The sequence below is a fragment of the Anabrus simplex genome, chromosome 12, assembly GCF_040414725.1.
Source record: "Anabrus simplex isolate iqAnaSimp1 chromosome 12, ASM4041472v1, whole genome shotgun sequence".
NCBI lineage: Eukaryota > Metazoa > Arthropoda > Insecta > Orthoptera > Tettigoniidae > Anabrus > Anabrus simplex.
The window spans coordinates 13772795-13794981 of record NC_090276.1 but is presented as its reverse complement, the minus strand read 5'-3'; the positions used below and the strand labels follow the sequence as shown (position 1 = coordinate 13794981).

Here is a 22187-nt window from a genome sequence, read left to right as displayed (position 1 = left end):
ATGTAAGAACATCAAGACTCAAATGTTATGGCCATGTAAAAAGGATGGATCAAATGAGAACAGCAAGAAAATGGCTAGAAAAGGAACTGGAAGGCAAAAGACCTAGAAGCAGACCAAGGAAATGGTGGATCAGTCAAGTAAAGCAGGACCTGGGAGGACGAGGAATGGAGTGGCACCAAGTTGAGGAAGAAGAAATGTACCTGGATAAACAAAGATGGAGAGTGCCAGAGCAACTGGAGACAGTTAAAGGGTGATTATGATGATGATGTGTGCAAGGTGCCTAGTATTGAGATGTAAGTCAGTTCGAATAAAAGCAGCCCGGTGTTGAACGTTGTCTCCATTAATGCTGTGATAGGTGCTCCTTATCCTCCCTGCAGCCTGTATATCATGATTATCATGCGTGTTTATAGGCAATTGCACGTATCCCACATGGTTCCCGCCCCTTGCTAGGAGGTAGTAGTTTATCTAGTGTCCACTATAACACAGCAGTTATCGGGCAGTCCAAACCTAAACTATAAAAAGGGTAGTTTCTCCTTTGTGACCTCTACCAACGTACTCCATGTGCCGGGTGCTGAGCACACTAAATCTGTCGCACTGCCAGATATGTTACGGTACAAACATGTCCTCGCGCTGGCTCAATGATAGTGATATCTTGAATATTTTATCCAGAGAAGTGGGTTCATAACTAGAGGACAGTGATGAATACTCTGCTTATGAACCAGATAACATATCAAGTGATAGTTCGGGCAAGATTTTTATTTGTTATGTCACTTTCAAGTGCAAATTCATTTTAGCTGAATTATTTTACTCCGAATACAAACTATAAAAATAATTCACCTCTCCTGAAATTTGGAATTATTTTTTTCTTTATGCGAAGAGATGCAGGCTGATGATTCACCTGTAGCGTAAAAACAAAGTACTGTAGCTGATAATGCAAGGAGTGCACGGTTGGACTATGCATTGCCCAATGTTTTCAGGGTTACTATACCTATACAAACTATTCCTAAATGGGTAAATTTTGTATTTCAAATGTACTTGTGTTTATCTATGGCGTAAGTAGCTACTTTAAACGATTCATTTTTATTGTTTGAGCAGGCTTATTGGCAAAACTTGAATGTAAAAGGTTTTTTCGTATGTTTTTTTATGTTTTCAGTAAGACTAATATAATTAAAATACTTTAGATATGTACTTACTGATTAAGATCTTTGATTTGGATGGCTGACACTTTCATATCATACCAAAAAAAAAGGTTTGTACTTTGTTTTTCTGTTGTGTAATAATGTATTGAAATTCAGGAAAAAGACCCAGTTTGCTGCCAGGGTTCATGTTAAAATATGGTAGTGCAGAAAGTGTTAATGACTGCCATAGCTTGACTGACAGAACTATTATTACAAAATTTGCTGGGGAGGAAGATTTGTATTTTATTTCCTGTGTATGCCACTAAATCATGCATGCAGTCTACAAAGGAAATACAAAAGGTGTCAGTCTAAGAACATGGAAAACCTATCAACACGAAACATCTTCTACATGGACTTTGCCAAAAACAAAATTGTGAAATATTTTGCACACCATGAAATACAAATATGATATGATAGTAGAATTAGCCCAATCTTAAGAGAAATTGTTGGTACAAAATAACTTTGACACAGGCAAGCCCTCTGAAGATAATGATGAATAGTCTGTATTATATTCAATTTCAAAAATTTGGATATCATTACTAAACGTCACCATATCATTAATATTATATTTGTTGTCTGCAAATCGGAACTTTGAAACATTGTCTCATTTTGATTGCCAACTCCACCAGGAACACGCAGAGAGAGGTTAAACCTCCTGCTAAAAATAGGAGTAGGAGAGCGCTGACATCACTCATGTCAACACTCTCCAGTGGAGGAGGTTCACTGTTGTCTGGGAACACCAACCACTGCAGGTACAGCTTCCGGTATATACCTCCCAACATCATCCTGCGCAGCCTGGAACAGAAGGTTGTAATGTTAATACACCTTAGCTACTCTATGCAGGTATTGTGATTTGAACACATCTACGCCGCCTGTATGACAAGTTTGATATTCCGTTTTACTTTACTGCATGGCACAGAAACCAGATAACTGCTGGGAAACTGTGGATGAGTTTCAAATCATTTTATCCGTAAACATCAAACATGTCACCAGTGATCTTTTACATACCAATATAGTTGCTATTTTTTGCTAGGGGCTTTACATCGCACCGACACAGATAGGTCTTATGGCGACGATGGGATAGGAAAGGCCTAGGAGTTGGAAGGAAGCGGCCGTGGCCTTAATTAAGGTACAGCCCCAGCATTTGCCTGGTGTGAAAATGGGAAACCACGGAAAACCATCTTCAGGGCTGCCGATAGTGGGATTCGAACCTACTATCTCCCGGATGCAAGCTCACAGCCGCGCGCCTCTACGCGCTCGGCCAACTCGCCCGGTCCCAATATAGTTGGTCCGCTATTGGAAAACATAAATTTTCCAGCTAACTCATTCCTGGTTGCCAGAGTTTCACCCCAGTGTGCTAAGTTGGGCTCATCGGCTGGTAAATAGCACACCTACCAAGACGCATGGCTAGTGCATACAGTGGAGGCCACTGCGTAGGCTACTTGGAGCCATTGGCAGTGCCAATGCACTACGAGAGACTTTGTGGCATTTTCAAAAATTAATGCCTGCCCGGCCATCAGGTGATAAAGATGTCGATTCCCATAGGGAACCTGAAATATTTGTTCCGAATGAATAAATTTATAATACCAATATAGTTGGTCCGTTATTGGACATTATAAATTTTCCAGCTAACTCATTCCTGGTTGCCAGCATTATGGCCCAGTGTGCTAAGTTGGACTCATCAGTTGGTAAATAGCACACCTACCAAGATGCATGGCTTAGTGCATACAGTGGAGGCCACCGCGTAGGCTACTTGGAGCCACCGGCAGTGCCACTGCACTATAAGAGACTTTGTGGCATTTTCAAAAATTGATGCTTGCCTGGCCATCAGATGATAAAGATGCTGATTCCCATAGGGAACCTGAAATATTTGTTCCGAATGAGTAAATTTATAATACCAATAGAGTTGGTCCTCTATTGGGTTTCCGAGGTCAGTAGTGTCGAAGGTGGAACTTCAATATCGCAGAGAGAATGTTACCACCCACATAAACCACCACACGGGAAGACAACAGGTGTTTATTGAACGGACATCATGTCACCGAGACTTACAATAATATAAATCTTCCACCTTTTTGATACCTTTTATTGCTTTTTAGCAAATTAATTAATTACAAACAGTACATTTTTCATTCTTATTTAAGAACATCTTTAGCTGTTACATAGCTTAGGTTAAATTACTAAGTTTTTAAGTACATTATTATCAGGTACCTTGTTCCTCTTAAAAACTATTTAAATATAAATTGAAATTAAAATGAAATTTAAAAACAATGTGGTGGCTAAATAGGTTAATGAAATAAGATGGATGGATACACTTATAGTTAGCCTAATTTAAAAACTATTTCTATTCATTTGAATAGTTGTTGTTAAAAAGTTTCCAGCACTGTTACACTAAAATATTCCGCTTGTCTTCCAGTAAAAAGTTTTTAATAAAATATATGACTCCTTGACACTGTTCTAAATGATATTGAGTGTTCACTTCTTTTACTCCTTCCAAGTTGGCTGTTATTTGTTTTTGAGCTTACTAAATATATCTTAAATTGGGTTAATTGCAGAACTTTGAAGCTGATTGCCATTTTCTAATTATAAAGGGAGCTTCCTCATATTCTTACTGTTGTCAAAATCCATTCCTACCATGACCTTGGAGGAGCTACGTTACTATTATTACTATTATTACAAAGAGTACATTGTAATTATTACACAAGACATAAGGCCGTCTCCCTAGGTGCGCTGGCAATCAATGTCTTGCGATATTCTTTATAGTGTATTTGATAACATGTAACTTACGTGTAGTTGATGATTCTCCGATATGGACTTCTCTTACGAAGAATGAACACTGTGTATTTATAGCTGGATGCTTCTGGTAATCTCTTCAGTTCACAAGGTGTATTATCGGGAGTAACCGAGATTCTGCCACAGAAGTAAGCGTATTTCTCTTTACAAACTCTTTGGAAACCTTCTTCGTTGCCCATTGGTAAATTGTTTAAGTTTGGCAGTATTTTTTGTTTATACAGCATTCCTCTCACTCCAGGACTTTGCTATAACATAACGAAAACAATATCAGTTAGAACCAGGGATGGCTCGGGACTTTGGGTAAAAGATCAGTGGGTCATTTAACCAGTAATCCAAATTTCTCTCTCAAAGAAATGTTGAAACTATTCCGACCATTGTCACATGGCATCTACAGGGTCTTCATTTTAAAGCTTTGCCAAGTAGACACCCTGACCAGAGAGAGAAGGTGTTCCCCTTTAGGTGGCCCTCCTCTCAATGTCTTAAATTGCTTTACATTCATTCTTATTACGAATCCTGAAGTTCTACATGTTACAGTGACCATCTTCTGTACCCGAGAAGATTTCAATGGAAAGAGGAGTATTTGCCATACTGGAAAGAAATACTTTAGAACGTAATAAGGGGGAAGGATGGCGTTCACTGCACACCTCTGATTTTCTGTACATTGACGTCTGCAGCATGACCCAAAAGTCTATTAACATTTCATGAGGCAATATTTCATGGAATATTGGAGGTAAAGAGGTAACACATGACACACGATTGGCATGACATGGGGGTTTATTAAAACCAAAATAAAATACACAAAATGACCAATAGATGGCCTTTCATACGATACACAAACAATAATTAATATAACTATTGAAGTTTAGCATGCCTTTGCTAGCGAGACGTAGTGTTTACAGTGCACTGTGTCTTCTGGTATGGGCTAGAATAAATTTGTTACTTTCATTGCCCTGTCTCAGTCTTATCCTTGGCTTTGACAATATGAAAGTGACTGAGGTATGAGCGATGCTAGTAATACCATTCCTTATGCAGCCAGTCCCTGTTATGAATGGTGTGAAAATATTGCTCATAGCGTCAGTTGGTGCATGCATTTCAGTGGGCTTGGCAGACTGATATGTAATAGCAACTTCTGGCTCGGTGAGGAAAGCAACGGGAAACTACCTCACTCCTCATTTCCCTAGTATGCCTCTTCAGTGACACCTAGGCTGTTTATGACAGCTGTTGGCGGAGCTGTGGAGGATCAAACCAGCCTTCGGGCTGAATACCCAACATACATTGAAGTTTAGCAAAGATGATGTATTTTATAACCCATGCCCAACATGTCGGCCGTCATTCATCAACAATACCTGTAGGTCAAAAACATATCAGATGTAAGGCTTTTGCTCTATTAACCAGCGTTTCGTCTTATGTCTGACACTAGACTCATCAGAGTGGGATGTGTCAGACCCTACCCACTGACGCCGGGGTGTATGCAGGTGAACTTATCAGAAGCCTATATAAGAGGCACAGTCTGATAACTGCATATGGGAGATAAATCTCCACAATGGAATTATTGCCTGCCTAGCAATTCCGAATGGAAAATTCTAAATTCCCATGGAGGGAACTGGATATTTTTCACCAATAGAGCATGTCAAAAATGTCAAAAACATTCACCTGCACACATCCCAGCGTCAGTGGGTAGGGTCTGACACATCCCACTCTGATGAGTCTAGTGTCAGACCTAAGATGAAACGCTGGTTAATAGAGAAAACGCCTGAAAAGCCTTACATTTGATATGTTTTTAACATGCTCTATTGGTGAAAAATATCTAATTCCCTCCATGGGAAGTTAAAATTTTCCATTCGGAACTGTTAAGCGGACAATACCTGTAGTCGAGGTACAATGTTGTGAACAGCACTGTACAGCATATCCATAGGAATAGTGAGAAATTGCCGCCGGATGTTGTCTTTTAGCATCCCTAATGAAGTCGGATGATTGCGGTAGACTTGCGACTTCAGGTAACCCCACAACCAATATAATCACATGTATTAAGGCAGGGGGATTGGGGTGGCCAAGCATGACATGTCACGATTGCAGGCGCATCTGATGGCCTCTCTCACGCCAGCTCCTTTATCGTAATCTATAATCATTTCCGTATTGACGAATTACACAATTAGAAATAGGAAAGGATTTCCACCTATCAATACTTGTTTATTGCACTTATTATGCTACAGACAGGACCGGTTTCGACCCTTTACATAAAGTCATCTTCAGCTGAACCATGCATACATATCTATATGATTTGGTCACATCCAAATGGGGCATGCCGTAACGTGAACTGGCGTATATGTCACTATGTGCAACAATGCAATTGTATGTCTAAAATAGTATGTTTAAGGTCTTAAAATTAGTTTATAAAACACATCTCTACTTAAAACTAACTTATATACATATGTACAAGATGAATACAATATATAGGAGCATTTCATACACATGAACGTTCGTGTCTTGCTTGTTCAGTTCATCGGCTGACTCCCGTGTTCAAGTCTTATTTACACAGTTGTACAGTCAGCTGCTGTTCCTGGAGTTTAAATGATATGGTTTGCTTGTAAAATTGTATGAGTAAAAGATTTTGTCTTCATGTCTGTCTGTTAGGTCATCAGCCCAGAGGCTGGTTGGATCCTCAAATAGCACCACCAAAGATTATGCGGTTATAAGGAAATCCCAAAAACCAATGGCAGCGCCAAAATGAGGCGTACTAGGCAAGATGAGGAGTGAGGTAGTTTGCCATTGCTTTCCTCACTGGGTCAGAAAGTGCTATTGCAGCATGACAGACCCTATGAGCAGCATCTTTCATAACACTCAGATGCACTAGTCATGCTCTGAACGTCATTACTCAGCACTACCCATACCCCAGCAACTTCCATATTGTCACAGCCATGGATGTTGACTGGCACTTAGGTGGAAGCTACACTTTACTCTGGCCTGTGCCAAGAGATTAATGCAAAAGTACTGTATCCATCAAGAAATTACAGCAGGCAGCGTCTTCATGTATATACATAGAATAAAACACTTTCCAATTGTAAAAAGGCGCCAGACGTATGGATAAAATTAGGCTAAAATATGTTCAGCTCTGCTGTGTGTGTTGCCTTATGTTAAAATCAATGATACGTCTGGCGCCTTTTTACAATTGGAAAGTGTTTTATTCTATGTATATACATGAAGACAAAATCTTTTACTCATACAATTTTACAAGCAAACCATATCATTTAAACTCCAGAAACAGCAGCTGAGTGTACAACTGTGTAAATAAGACTTGAACACAGGAGTCAGCCGATGAATTGAACAACAAGGAAGACACGAACGTTCATGTGCATGAAATGCTCCTATATATTGTATTCATCTTGCACATATGTATATAAGTTAGTTTTAAGTAGAGATGTGTTTTATAAACTAATTTTAAGACCTTAAACACACTATTTTAGACATACAATTGCATTGTTGCACATATGACATATACGCCAGTTCACGTTACGGCATGCCCCATTTGGATGTGACCAAATGTTTATTATATAGCATTCCTTTGACAATACAATCTTAATCATAGCTTCATCACATTGATATGTATGCATGGTTCAGCTGAAGATGACCTTATGTAAAGGGTCGAAACCGGTCCTGTTTGTAGCATAAAATCAAATCAAATCAAAATCTCTTTATTTGCAAATGAGGTGTCTACCTCGGTGGCAAATGGTACACTAAAATACATTATTGTCAAGCACTAAATATTAAAATAACAAGAGAAGAAAATTTTTCCTATAATACAATATTATACAGTTTACGCTAACAATGTTTTCTATTAAACACACAGCTCATCCTTAATAAATTTATATTGTTTACAAAATTCTACTTATAATATCTCCTGTACTACTTACAAATATAGTCAACTAATATACAGTATGTGGAATTACTTCAAATGATACTATAAAACTGGTATAACATTAATATTTACATTGCATTTATTTATTTACTATTTTTTTGTTTTTGTTTTTTACCCGTTCTGGATCCTAAGTAGCATAACGACCTGCTGCGTCTTAACCAGAGCCCCTTTTGCCACCACTTTTCAGAGTTCCTGAAGGGCCTTCACAGCTACCATAGCGGTCCCAGGGCCCTCGAAGTCCCCACTGTACTTCACCCCTACAGGCAGTCCCCTACTTTGGCTGTCCAAACTCCTTAGACCAGGGGATGGAATTAATTTATTCACACACATTTTTTTATTTACAATAACCTGCACTGGTCGAATGCCCTCTAACACTTCATTTATTTTCTCTGTTGCTGTTTATTCTCTTCTTGAATATCTGTACAGATAATAAGTGCAATAAACAAGTATTGATAGGTGGAAATCCTTTACTATTTCTAATTGAGCTCCTTTTATACCATACGCAGGTCTCATGCAGCATCACTGACGTGTTGCTGTCCATCGCCATCTGTTGGCGTGTTTATGCACTCGTTGGTGTCAATAAAACCCTATGTCATGTGAATCATGTGTGTCAGTTACTACCTCTCTACCTCCAATACTCCGTGAGGTATTGCCTAGTCAAATGTTAACGGACATGTGGGTCACTCTGTATATTCTTGATACTTACTCTGAATATTTTTACCGATTCAGTCCTGCCGTCCATACCAAACCCATACGACTTATCCTTGAGGAGTCCTTCAAGATCATTGAAAGGCAGCACTGGTGTCTTAACGGCCAGGGAAGAGGTAACGCGAGCCCCATATGAAGCAACAACCAGGAGTCCTGTGAGAAGCGTGACCCAGACCGCCAGACGTAGGGACATATGGAGGGGAAAGCTGCCCACTCCTGCAACATGCACAACAGAGGCAAATAAGTGGCACCACACTATAACCCTCAACTTGTGAGGTGAGGTCTCAGAGACCAATGATGTATCTTAGTTTCACATGGCCACAGGGTGTGAATCTGTTTGAAGGGGAATGAGGGAGGCCAAAAGACGAGCGTGAAAACTCCATGCAATACAATCATGCCCTCCTCTGGCAATTCTATGCAATCTGTGTGGATGCTAGTTCCATGCTAGGATTGGTCTGTTCAGTCATCAAAAGTACATCTATTGGAAGAAGAAAATTACATGGAAATGAGTTAAGCCAACGATGACACACAGTAGAGAAGAGTGGGATTTACAAGTGGGGTTTTAAGATAATGTACTGACAACTGGGATATACCGGGCAGGGGAGGGTGTTAATACATAAAAACTGAAGAAGAAAAAGCTACAAAATGGTAACCTTTTCGTGCTCTCTGAGCGATTTAGATAGAGAGGTAATGGTTGACAGTTTCAACTTAAGTGTAGTAATAATATTTTTTTGAGATTGATTCAGTACCATACAATAAAACTTTCACCAAAGGAACAATATTACAGATGTATTACAATTAAATAGAAGTATGGCATGATTAAACAATTAAAAATAATTTGGTGTTTGACTACACACTAAGAAACTAACAGACACTAAAGAGACTGCCGGAATGATGAATGGGCAAGGCAAGCAAGTGAACCATACCTCAGTGTCCACGACTTTATCAAAAAAATATATCCCTGCTACCCTTCCTCACGGGACATGCAAAGTCTCCACTACTTGCTGTGACGCTATACAAATTGGTTAGCCGGGATGAACAACATTTTCTGTGTATTTCCACAAATAATTTTGTTGATAATTAAAGAAAATAAGGGAAAGAATTAGCTGATAAGATAACAGGTCTTTTTACAATTATTTTTTGTAATATCTCCTAGTAAAAATGGTGTAAAAATGTAATGTTTTCTCCACGAAGTTGGGGGGGCCGTCGCCACCATAATCGCCACTTCTGCTGGACTGAGTGGCTCAGACGGTTGAGGCAATGGCCTTCTGACCCCAACTTGGCAGGTTCGATCCTGGCTCAGTCCAGTAGTATTTGAAGGTCCTCAAATATGTCAGCCTCGTGTCGGTAGATTTACTGGAACATAAAAGAACTCCTGCAGGACTAAATTCCGGGCACCTCGGCATCTCCAAAAACCGTGAAAGTAGTTAATGGGATGTACAACAAATAACATTATTATTATTATTATTATTATTATTATTATTATTATTATTACTAATCGCCGCTTCTGACGATACATAGCCACACGTAATCACACGATTAACTTAAAATTGTTGGTATCGGTACTTCCATTCATCTAACATGGGTTAAAAATGCAAATATTTCATAAAATCAAAGCAAACGTCTATTATGCCTGCTTTCACTCCTGATAGAGAATAGCAGAATCTTTTCACTCATCATCAGTTTTTATTAATTTTAGAAAAAGGAACTTTTACAACATATCATTATATAACTAATACTGATGACGATGATGATGATGATGATGATGATGATGATGATGATGATGATGATGATGATGATGATGATGATGATGCTTGTTGTTTAAAGGGGCTTAACATCGAGGTCATCGGCCCCTAATGGTACGAAATGAAAGAACAAAAAATTCAGATTCATCCACTGACCAAAATAAAATAAAAAATGTCATGAAGAATGAATGGATGGACATGAACCCTACAAAAAACAAAAACAAACAAACAAACAAACAAAAACAGTGGATCAGACACAAAAAAAGATCTTGAATAATAGTATTACTGACCAAGGGACCACTTATAAAGCACAATGATGCTTTATGTCTATAGGGGTGCAAAATCCACGACTAAGGCCCCACAGAATGGTACATGTTGCGAGTAAAGTAGAACCATGGCATTTGTCTTTTTAGGGTACTAATCAAAAGTAGCGAAGACTCACGGTGTTCCCACACAAGATGGTACTACTCACAAGTATTTTACTTCTTACAGGTAACGCAGACCTATGGTGTTTCGCACACAATGGCGCCACTTACAGCCAACGCAAACCGATGAGTTTCCTCACCTAGGTGTACTAGTCACGGGTGCCGGTCCCACGGGCCCCGTGGTGTTCCTCACATAGTGGGTACTAATCACAGGCAACGCAGACCCACGGTGTCGCTCATATAGTGGTACAACTCACAGGCTATGCCCAGACCTGCGGTGTTGCTCACATGGGTGCGACGCACGGGTACTGGAATCCACCAGGCCAGGCTTTTTACTGCAACTAATCACAAACTTATTTCGTACCAAGTTAGTGATACTACTCGCAAGTACATGCAACCCATGGTGTTCCCCGCATGATGGTACGAATCAAGAGTAGTTTCATGGCTCTAATTCAATCATCCCTTGGTCGCCCCTTGTAGTCGCCTCTTACGACAGGCAGGGGATACCACGGGTGTATTCTACATGTGCGTCCCCCACCCGCAGGGGGTATAACTAATACTTAGGAACAAATAAATGTGAATGGTAGTGTGAAACAGTTAAACAAGGTAAATTAGGTCATTTTATCAAAAATCACTGCATGTAAAACATGTCTACATTTTTAGGTAAAATTCGTATGCTTTTGTGTCCTGCTTCTTTTCATGAATTGCTCTTGTGACCATTTATATCTGTTTCTTCATTAGTATGCTCTACTACAAGTCCCGTCCTCAGCATTTGCAGCCTCATTTTCTTCTTCCCCTTCCACACCATCACTGATGCCATTTACAGAAAATTCACTTTCCAAATTTTGTCATTGTCAGAAAAAGACGCACTGTTATCAAGAAACAACATGGCGAACTTGGCATATAAACTAACTATGAACACTTAAAACAAGAAGAAGATCTCATTCTATGCAACTCGGACACTACCAGACAGTGATCCACCTGGAGGCTTCATATGCAGCTGAATATTTGAACCTGATTAAAACAGGATTGTTCAAGAAGTTGGAACTGGTGGTGAGAAAGATTCTGAGGAAGATATTGGGACACCAAAGAAAGGAGGTGGGATCATATAAAAAGAAAGGAAACCAAGAATTATATCTCAAGATGGAAAAGGTCTCAGATTCCATCCAGGAAAGGAGAACCATGTTCTTCGGACATATCTACAGAATGAACCCAGGAAGACTGACCAATCTGATAATAAGATTTTTTGAGATCAGGGAAACTATGGTGAAGAAGGACCTGAAAGAAATAGGAATACAATGAATGGAATCAGCAACAGGGATGCTTACAAGTCAAGGATCAAGGCCACCAAGAAGTTTCAAGAGAAAGTTAGATCCCGTAGCCGAGTGCCATGAAGAGAAGAAAGGAGATTGCAGAGTGAAAGGATGAAGGAGAACTGGACGAGGATTAAAGCCCAGAAACAGATGAAGCTGAATTTGAATTAACATGGTCCATAGTCGGCCAAAACGAAAAAAGAAGAAAGAAAGAAATCTTTGTCAGAGTCAGTTTCAATATCACTTGTATCCTGCTGAAGTCATGATTGTGCAGTAATTTCAAGTCCACAGTCTTCTACTCGAGTTAATCGAGAAGGTCTGCACACACATGCGTGGTCAATATGGAACGTAAACAGTGATGTGTGGTCTGTGACACCACTCAAAAATTTTACTACGCAATCAACTGCACCTGTCAACAGCTACACTGAGCTGTGCAGTGATTCAAGTTCACACGCTAACAACTGAAGAGACAAATATAAAGCTTGAAAAGTTGAGGGATAATAATGTACACTAGAAATTCTAAAGGAACTAAATGTCAAAATATTTATTTTAAATAATCAAGAAAAATTATAAACCTTCCATTTATTTATGACATAGGATCGGTTTATTCAATCCTAATAACTTACCAAGGAAGATGTTCAATAAATTTCCAATTTCTTTGCAATCATTTAAGAAAAGGCTAGGAAAACAACAGATAGGGAATCTGCCACATGGGTGACTGCCCTAAATGCAGATCAGTAGTGACTGATTGATTGATTGATTGATTGATTGATTGATTGATTGATTGATTGATTGATTGAAAGAACACTAACAAGCTATTTGTTAACATAGCATTAAAATTTAGCAGTGCATTAAGATTCTTGCTTGCGTTTAGGCAGTTGTAATCAAGAGTTTCATGTAAGAAAGAAGTCAGCTCCCAGCCGAAACTATGAATGAGTAATGATCATATTAATACTGATAAAAACAAATTATATTAGTGAACAACAGAATTGCCAAAAGTCTTATTAGAATTCAGTTAATTCTAGATCTAACAAAATTATTATAAGTCAAAACTAGAATTTTCTAGAGAGCTAGAATTTCCTTGTAACTTTGGGTTTTTACACCTCTTATGTTCTGATATGCTGCTCCTTTCTTACCTTGAGAACAGAAAGCGCCCAGAACTGAGAAGAAGGTGTCGTGAAGACTGCTAGTTTTCTCCGTCGATAACAGATAATACATTATCGCCAGGCAACAGGTTATTACCAGAACACAGACAGCCACGGTCAGCCACAGAGAAATGGAAAATGGAGCAACATAGATTTTCCAGCTGTCTTGGGAATCATATCTCATGCGGATGAAGACATCCTTCCTAGAATAAAATAGGAGATCATAATTACAGTCTGCTTGGCTGTTAGGTCAACATTGAGGCCTCCAATTCAGAGGGTCCAGAATTCCATTCCTGGCTGGCTGGGGGGTTTGAATTGCATCTGGTTAATTCCCCTGAATTGGGGACTGGGTGTTTGTGTTGTCCCAGTACGTTCCTCTTCATATTCATACAACACATCACCAACCTTTTTGTTAAAAAGAAAACCATACTTTTCAGGGATTATCAATATTTACAGAAGAAGGTCAAAACTAGTCCCATTAAATGTTTATTTAATAAACAATATTTAATTTGTATTGAAAAGGTGGAATAACTCGCTTATAATTTTAATTTGGTTTAATCAAAGTTCAATACGGACCCATAAAATGAAATTCATTTCTCTAGACATTAAGATATAATTAATTTTGTGTGGCTATTTCTAGCCGAGTGCAGCCCTTGTAAGGCAGACCCTCCGATGAGGGTGGGCGGCATGTGCCATGTGTAGGTAACGCGTGTTATTGTGGTGGAGGATAGTGTTATGTGTGGTGTGTGAGTTGCAGGGATGTAGGGGACAGCACAAACAACCAAACCCCAAGACAAGGGAATTAACTATTTAAGGTTAAAATCTCCGACCCGGCAGGGAATCAAACCTGGGACCCTCTGGACCAAAGGCCTGCATGCTAACCATTTAGCCATGGAGCTGGACACCATTAACATGAAACCAGGCCGCATGTGAAAAGAACATAAGCTGTGGGTCGAATAAACGATCATTCAATGATGCAAGATACCACTCACAATATCTCACTCTTGTGGCTGGATCAGCAGGTTTTAAACGATGGGCCCGTGTAAACCTGTACGGTTTAATGTGTACCAGTTTGTAGCTCTGTGGGGAGAAGAAACCAAAACCCCTACTTGATGTGCTAATTCAAGATTCGCACCAAGGTCATTTAGCTTTTCGTATGTTAAAACTGTTCGTATGCGAGCTTGCTTTTTTATTGAGCCAGTAGTTTCAAATTTATTTACAATTACGTGAATCTGTGCTCGTGTAGGTGGCACTTCACCAGAAAATTGCTGAACAAATGCATCGCGTACCCGTCGAGCCGACTCATACTTAAAATAACTTCTACATACGAAAATACTGTGTTGCAATGATGACTGTCGCACAATATTAACAGCTGAGATTCAGAATGGCTATTGATGCTCGGTCGAACACGTGCACACTCTCTGCAAGGTCAAGAAATATGTGCGCGCCTCCCGTACAGCTGCTTACGTCTCGGAGAGTAGAAACACCGCTGGACGGTCTGGATTTATAAAAGAGACCCTGTACATGTATTAGTATAAATTTCACTCTGTGACCTTCTTGAGCTAATTAATTTGATATGTTTATTTAATAATTAGAAATAATATTAATTATTGTAAAGTAATACAGTGTAATACAGCCTCCGTGGCTCAGACGGCAGTGCATCGGCCTCTCACCGCTATACAATGTAATATACAGTATGTATATTTCAATGCCTGGTTAGATGGAAGAGAAGGCCTGGAGGCCTTAATCTTGCCAGGTAAAATAAAACATTACTATTACTAATATTCTTCAGAAACATGGTGGTACATCATGGTGACCCAATACTCATGTTCCAAGATCAACAATATTAGACTTATCATATTCTGTTGCTGAATACTGCTGCCCCTCCTGGATCAATAGTGTTCACACTAAGAAGATTGATGTACAATTCAATAACGTAATGTGCATAATCACGGGATGCATTCGGAGCACGAACACGCTATGGATTCCTGTTTTCAGCAACATTCCACCTCCAGGCCTAAAATTATCAGAAGCTCTCCTAAAGGTATGGAAAAACATTCAGCAGAACCCCCAACCACCCACCCATCAAGATATTACAAATACTGAACATCAACGACTGAAATCAAGGAAACCACCCTGGCGTACAGCAACAGATCTTGAAAGAATCTCTTTCATGTTAACAGTTTATGGAAAGGCCAGTGGGATCAGTCATCAGTAGTCAACAAACATCTAATGATAACCCTTCTAAACGTGCACAAGGATTTGATCTTCCTAGGCGACAGTGGAGAAGCATCAATTGGATAAGAACTGGACAAGGCAGATGTGGTTATCTACTATGCAAATTGGGTTAGACTAGCTCTGCAAATTGTGACTGTGGTGCCCCTTCTCAGTCAATCCACCACACTGTTGCTGACTGCCCAACTCCAACTTTCAAAGGAAAGCTAATGGACATTCACCAGGTGCAGAGCGCAGTTTTACTGTAAGACACTTAGAACATGTCAATGCTGAAAGGCATAAAAAAATGTCCATGATGGGCCAACACATGAGTACAACCGGACATCAGTTCACAACTATACAGCAGGATTTAACTATATTACGTAAAATAAACAAAGGAGCTCTTCTAAATACATTAGAAAATTTATATATTTATTTAGAACAAAAAAAGTAACCAGGACAATAACCTGAATGATATAATTGACAATAGGAACCCTATATTTGAAGGAATATTAACAAATCTTGAAACTTTACGCAAAATAAACAACACAGACAATAAAAGGATGAATAAAAACGAGCCTCTGCCATTTTGTACATCCACTCCCCCCAGCCCTTCTAAAGCCGAAGCCGTGACAGTAAGCGACACGCCCCCTCCCCTCTCCACAGCCTTGCCTCCGTGGAAGGTGGAACAAACATCGGAACACAACAATCAAGCAGCTTCAAACGTAGCTCCTCCAGGGCCACTGTAGAATTGGAGTTTAACAACAGTAAGGTATGGAACCATTTTATACATTAAGTTACTTTATAAAGACACATGTTTTCATTATTTATTTATTTATTTATTTATTGGTGACAAAAGGTCCCATAAGCCTCTGGCTCGTGATAGGGACAATACAGTACATACTTTTTTAAGGCAACACAATAATTACATTTCATATACAATGGCTTTTCTGTAAAGTGACAAGTACTTTTTTTTTTTTTTTTTTACATGTTAGGATCATAATTTTTCAGAAGTATATTCAGATATTGCATGGCTGTAATATACTAAATATGGACAATATATATATTATTGTATTAATTAAAGCAAGTTATATAGAGATTATATTAAGATATCTGTATAAGAGTAATATTCCTTCAGTTTTTTCTTAAAACATAAAACCGATTTAGAGTTCTTTACAACAGGAGGCAACACATTATATTCCCTAAACATTGATGATTCTATGCCTTTCACTCCGTACTTTACTGAATTAGAATGAGAGGGATATATCCTTAATGATCCTCTAGTTTCATATCCATGAATTTCACTAAAATGGGAGAAGTTAACAGTAGAATGGGTTAATTTCCTGTCTAGCTTATACATAAAGACTGCTGATGAAAATGCAATTTGTTTATGGAATGGCAGAATATTTGACTCTGAAAAAACTTCATGTGATAGTAAATCCGTATTTTTCTCATTTCATTTCAGAAATTGAGACGAAGCTCCCCTCTCAATTATAGAATGGCAAACAGCTTCAAAGTTCCACATTAGACTCAATTTAAGACACATTAAGTAAGCTCAAAATAAATAACAGCCAACCTGGAAGGAGTGAACATTCAACAATATTTAGAACAGTGTCAAGGAGTCATACATTTTAAAAAGACCTTTTAACTGGCAGACAAACAGATATTTTTTAGTGACCAAATTTATAATGTAATTGTTACTGCCCAACAGAGTTTGAAACTTTTAACAACAACTATTCAAATGAATAGATATAGTGTTTTAGGTAGGCTAATTATGTATTCATCCTGTCTCATTCCACCATCCCATTAACCACCACATTTTTTTAATATCATTTTAATTCAATTTATATTCAAATAGTTTTTAAGAGGAACAAGGTACCTGAAAATAATGTGCTCAAAAACTCAGATTCATCTAAGCTATACAACAGCTGAAGATGTTCTCAAATAAGAATGAAACATGTACTGTTTATAATTAATTAATTAGCTAAAAAGCAAATTAAAAAATATCAAAAAAGTGAAAGATTTTCAATTATTGTAAGTCTCTGTAATTAGAATCTGATACGGAAAATGAAGCTGATTACTTGCAATGGTGCTCTCAGGCCGGTCTTAACTCATGTGCAGATTTAAAATACTGACTCACAAAGCCTATTTTAATTTGCCCGCAAAGCAATCCAATTGGCTAACTACAGTAGGTAATAAAGTGCAGCCTCCGTGGCTCTAGTGGCAGCCCACCGGCCTCTCACCGCTGGGTTCCACGGTTCAAATCCCGGTAACTCCATGTGAGATTTGTGCTGGACAAAGCGAAGGCAGAACAGGTTTTTCTCTAGATACTCTGTTTTTCCTTGTAATCTTTCATTCCAACAACGCTCTCCACTATCATTTCATTTCATCTGTCAGTCATTAATCATTGCCCCAGAGGAGTGCGACAGGCTTCAGCAGCCGGCACAATTCCTATCCTCTTCACTAGATGGGGGCTTCATTCATTCCATGCGCGCGGCTGTGGGCTTGCATCCGGGAGATAGTAGGTTCGAATCCCACTATCGGCAGCCCTGAAGATGGTTTTCCGTGGTTTCCCATTTTCACACCAGGCAAATGCTGGGGCTGTACCTTAATTAAGGCCACGGCCGCTTCCTTCCAACTCCTAGGCCTTTCCTATCCCATCATCGCCATAAGACCTATCTGGGTCGGTGCGACGTAAAGCTCCTAGCAAAAAAAAAAAAAAAAAAAAAAAGCATTCATTCCATTCCTGACGCTGTCAAACGAGTGGAAACAGGCAGTGGATTTTCATTCAGTAGGTGATAAAGTAACAATGGCATGAAATATTGAGTTATTTCTTTTTAAATTATGTATCTGTATGGCCAGCCCTCTCACGATCATATACCCAGTTGTAACAAATAAATTGCATGGTTAAAAGCCCATACTGACAGTGCTAAAAATACTTGCGAGAAATTCCACCTTTTCAACCCCTTAAAATATGTCTCTCAGAATTTGTTTTTAGTTTGCACCAACACAGATAGGTCTTATAGCGATGATGGGATGGGATGTGGAGGAATCAGCCATGGCCTTAACTAAGGTACAGCCCCATCATTTGCCTGGTGTGAAAATGGGAAACCACAGAAAACCATCATCAAGACTGCTGATAGTGGGGTTCAAATCCACTATCTCTCAGATGCAAGCTCACAGCTGCATGCCCCTAACCGCACAGCCAACTAACCCGGTAAAATAAGTGTTCATCTAATCAAAATACAATTGGATTATAATAATTGAAAAATAAAGTGCAAAGAAAGACACTTTATTTCCATTCTTTAGCTCTGTTCTATTCATCTATCCTGTTATTCTTTCATTGCACTTTATTTCTTATTCTTTTTCTATTTATTTCATCTACCAGATTCATCCTTGATTTGTCTGATGACCTTGTTATTCCTTTGTAAAAACATATGGTGTAACAGAAATATCTTCATTGGAGTTGAGATGGTGTTGTCAGCAGTAGTGGCGACTGGGAATTATACGTGGGGTGGGGAATGTACGGATGAATAAAAGTATCTGGGTTTGTGGGATATAGCACTGGTGAGGGGGGAGGGGGGGGCGGCATAAATACATCAAAACAAAGCTACAGAATGGTAAGTTTTTTTATGCTCTCTGAGTGAATTTGGACAGAGAGATAAAGGTTTACGGTTTACCAACTTAAGTGCGGTAATAATAGTTTTTTTGGGATTTTGATTCAGTACCATTCAATAAAACTCTCACCAAAAAATAATATTACACATGTATTACAATTAAATAGAAGTGCGGCGTGATTATACAACTAAAAATCCTTTAGTATTTTGACTATACACTAAGGAATTAACAGACACTAGAGAGCCAAGCGGCAAGCGGGTGAATCATACATCAGTGTCCATGACCTTGGCAAAAATTCTATACCCCTGCTACCCATCCTCACAGCACATGCAAAGTCTCCACTACTGGTTGTGGCGCTGTACAAATCACTTAGCCGTGACTAACGACATTTTGTGCGTACTTCCGCTAATTATTTTGTTAACAATTTTAAAAATGAAGGAAAGAATTAGCTGATAAGACAACAGGGCTTGTATAAATTGCTTTGTTTTTTAAATAATTCCTAGTTTCAGTCGGCTAAATTGGAATAAAAATGTAATGTTTTCTCCACAAAGTGGGGGGTTTTGCCCTTATCGCCCTTAACGCTCGCCTGTCGGGTAAGGCCCGACATTACAATATTCCCGTTCCGGTCACATGTCGGGGAAGACCCGACATGACATTTTATCACCCACCTCTCGTCTGGCGTCTCTTAGCCGACAAAATACACAATGATATACTGTACTGCCATCTCTTGGTTCCGTGTGGAACTTTGCAGAATCCAGATACTATTTGACAGTCAGTCATAAATCTATTATTTGGATGGCAGGGTAGCTGTCAGCTGTCCACTCACGCACATGAAAGCTCGAGCGATAGTAAACAAACATGGTCGCCATGTGTTTTTCTAGTCACATATATGTTGTATGTGTCAGGCAACACACGAAACCACAGTATTTTTGTACCTCTGCTCCTTGTGAATATATCTAATAGCATTTCACGATGCCTAAAAGTAAACTGACGATGGTCGGTTTGTGTACCGTAACCCAACATGTACCTAATGCTGACGGCTGGCACAATTATAAATCAACAGATCCAGATTTCAAGAAATCGCCGTCTACAGTGGTTTCAGCCTACAAACCACCACGAGGTATGAAACCAGAGACTGAATAGAGTTTTTCAATTGCTTTTTAGCGATAATTTGTACAATGAAATTATTAACGAAATCAATCGGTATGCGATAACTATAATAATAATAATAAAAATGCAAAGTGATTTTTCTTAAATTCCACATATTGCTTTTATTTGCTTCAGTATAGCTTGCTGTAAACTTGTATAGCCTAACTACATCATTTAAAAGCAAGTGCTATCTCCAAAATTGTGAAAGATGAATACAGGTCATATAAAATAAAAATTTACATTTAAAATGCGAGTAGTAGAGACAACACAGAGATCTTTAATCTGAGGGGTAAGGGTTCAACCACCTCCCTCTCAATCACCGCTACTGGTCTTCAGCACCCACTTGGAAGGCCAGAGTACTTTGAATCATCTAGTGATGAATGAGAGTACCACTTACTATAGACCAACGGTAAAGCATTTTTAAATTCAAACCTTGGAGCAACCTTCCTCGTGAACGGTCGAGAATTTCTTCTGAAGACATGGAGCAAAATTCTCTACAAAGCGTTAATAATTTCACCTTGTTTTCTTGACATGGGAAAGCTTATTTATCGTATCCACAATTACGGGCCGTGAAAGCATCGATCTGAAATGATGTTCGCTGCACGAGATATCTAAACATGAAACGACTTATTCAAGACAGAAGTACGACGGTTACCTTTGCTCCTGCCACTGCAAATCAACCTTTGGAGCGATAGCTGGATCACAAAGATGATGGGTGATATCCATTTAACCGCTCAACGTGGAGTGCCGTACACTACACGCCGACTCCCGAACGCTCTCTGTCGCAGAGTGACATGCATTGCACACGCATAGCAGTACTGCTATCGAGTTGTTATCGATTACGTACGATATATCGTGTCTGGAATAGCAACAAATTCTGTTGTTGACACAATAGCAGCTAACCAATTTTTCGTGATCGCAGATGCGAAAATTAATGATGTTATAGCAAATGATGATAAAGAAAGTTCCGTTCTGTTAAACGAGGACTAGGATATAGAATCTGAGAGTAAAAGAAGTGATTATGACAGCGATGTTGCTTGTGATACGCGGAAGCATATCGTCCATAATGTTATCAATGGTGGGTTTGTTAGGGAAGACATGGATAATTACAGAGGGCAAAGAGGGAAAATCACGACAGATTATGGGCCTCAGAATACTGCAAAGAATTGCTTATATCCTATGAAAAATTTTTAGTGCACGGTATGCAATTTCTGTTCCAATAGAGGGTAAATTAATGGGTACCAGGTACTGTGTAGGAAATGTACGTCATTTTTGTAGTTTATATGTTAATAAGCAAAGTACAGAAACGTAAACTGAGATCTTATTTATCAGAAAACTGGTTACTGGCCACTCCTATATTTGGTTCAGCCATATCCCTTGGTCAATTTGAAAGCTTTACAAGATTCCAGTGCACTGACCTTAGATAATTCTGATAACATATGCTGTATGTGTGTTTATGCATTAATAACAAACTGAAAATTTTGGTCAAATTCATTGAACCGTTCGTCAGTTATGCTCGATTAACTAAAAGCCTGCATTCATAGCATGCTTGGTGCTATACTCCTCCCGTAGCACAGGGTAGCCATGTAGTGAAAGTCCTCCCACGCTGAGAAGTTAAACGGACTTTGCTGTATAGGAGTGAAAGTTGGGTGGACTCAGAATATCTGGTTCATAAGTTGATTACCGGATAGAAAGACATGAAAGTAACAAGAATGACCGCTGGCACAAACAGATGGAATGAAGGCAAGGAGGGCGGGCCTACTCGGAATGAGAAGAGAAAGGCCAAGTTAGGAATGAAGTTATAGACATAAACTAACCTCAGTGGTGGGTTCATGTGAGGTGAATGGAGGAGATGTTACCTAGAAGAATAATGCACTCAGCCATTGGGAGTAAGATAAGTAGAGGGAGACGAAGATGATGAAGGTTAGACTCAGGTTTTATTGATTCAAAGATAAGAAGTGTGGAACTAAACAATGTCACAGAATT

At 39.1% G+C, this 22187-nt stretch overlaps 1 protein-coding gene across 1 annotated transcript; it reads right to left on the bottom strand.

The window, feature by feature from the left end:
- Nucleotides 1-415: 415 nt before the first annotated feature.
- On the bottom strand, nucleotides 416-20972 carry LOC136884404 (probable glutamate receptor). Its single transcript, XM_068229858.1, has 5 exons — nucleotides 20857-20972; nucleotides 13212-13423; nucleotides 8591-8808; nucleotides 3963-4213; nucleotides 416-1973 (listed from the first exon to the last, which is right to left on the bottom strand). Exons 1-5 carry the CDS (start codon nucleotides 20925-20927, stop codon nucleotides 1742-1744), a joined length of 984 nt encoding a protein of 327 aa, XP_068085959.1. The 5' UTR covers nucleotides 20928-20972; the 3' UTR covers nucleotides 416-1741.
- Between the last annotated feature and the right edge of the window lie 1215 nt (nucleotides 20973-22187).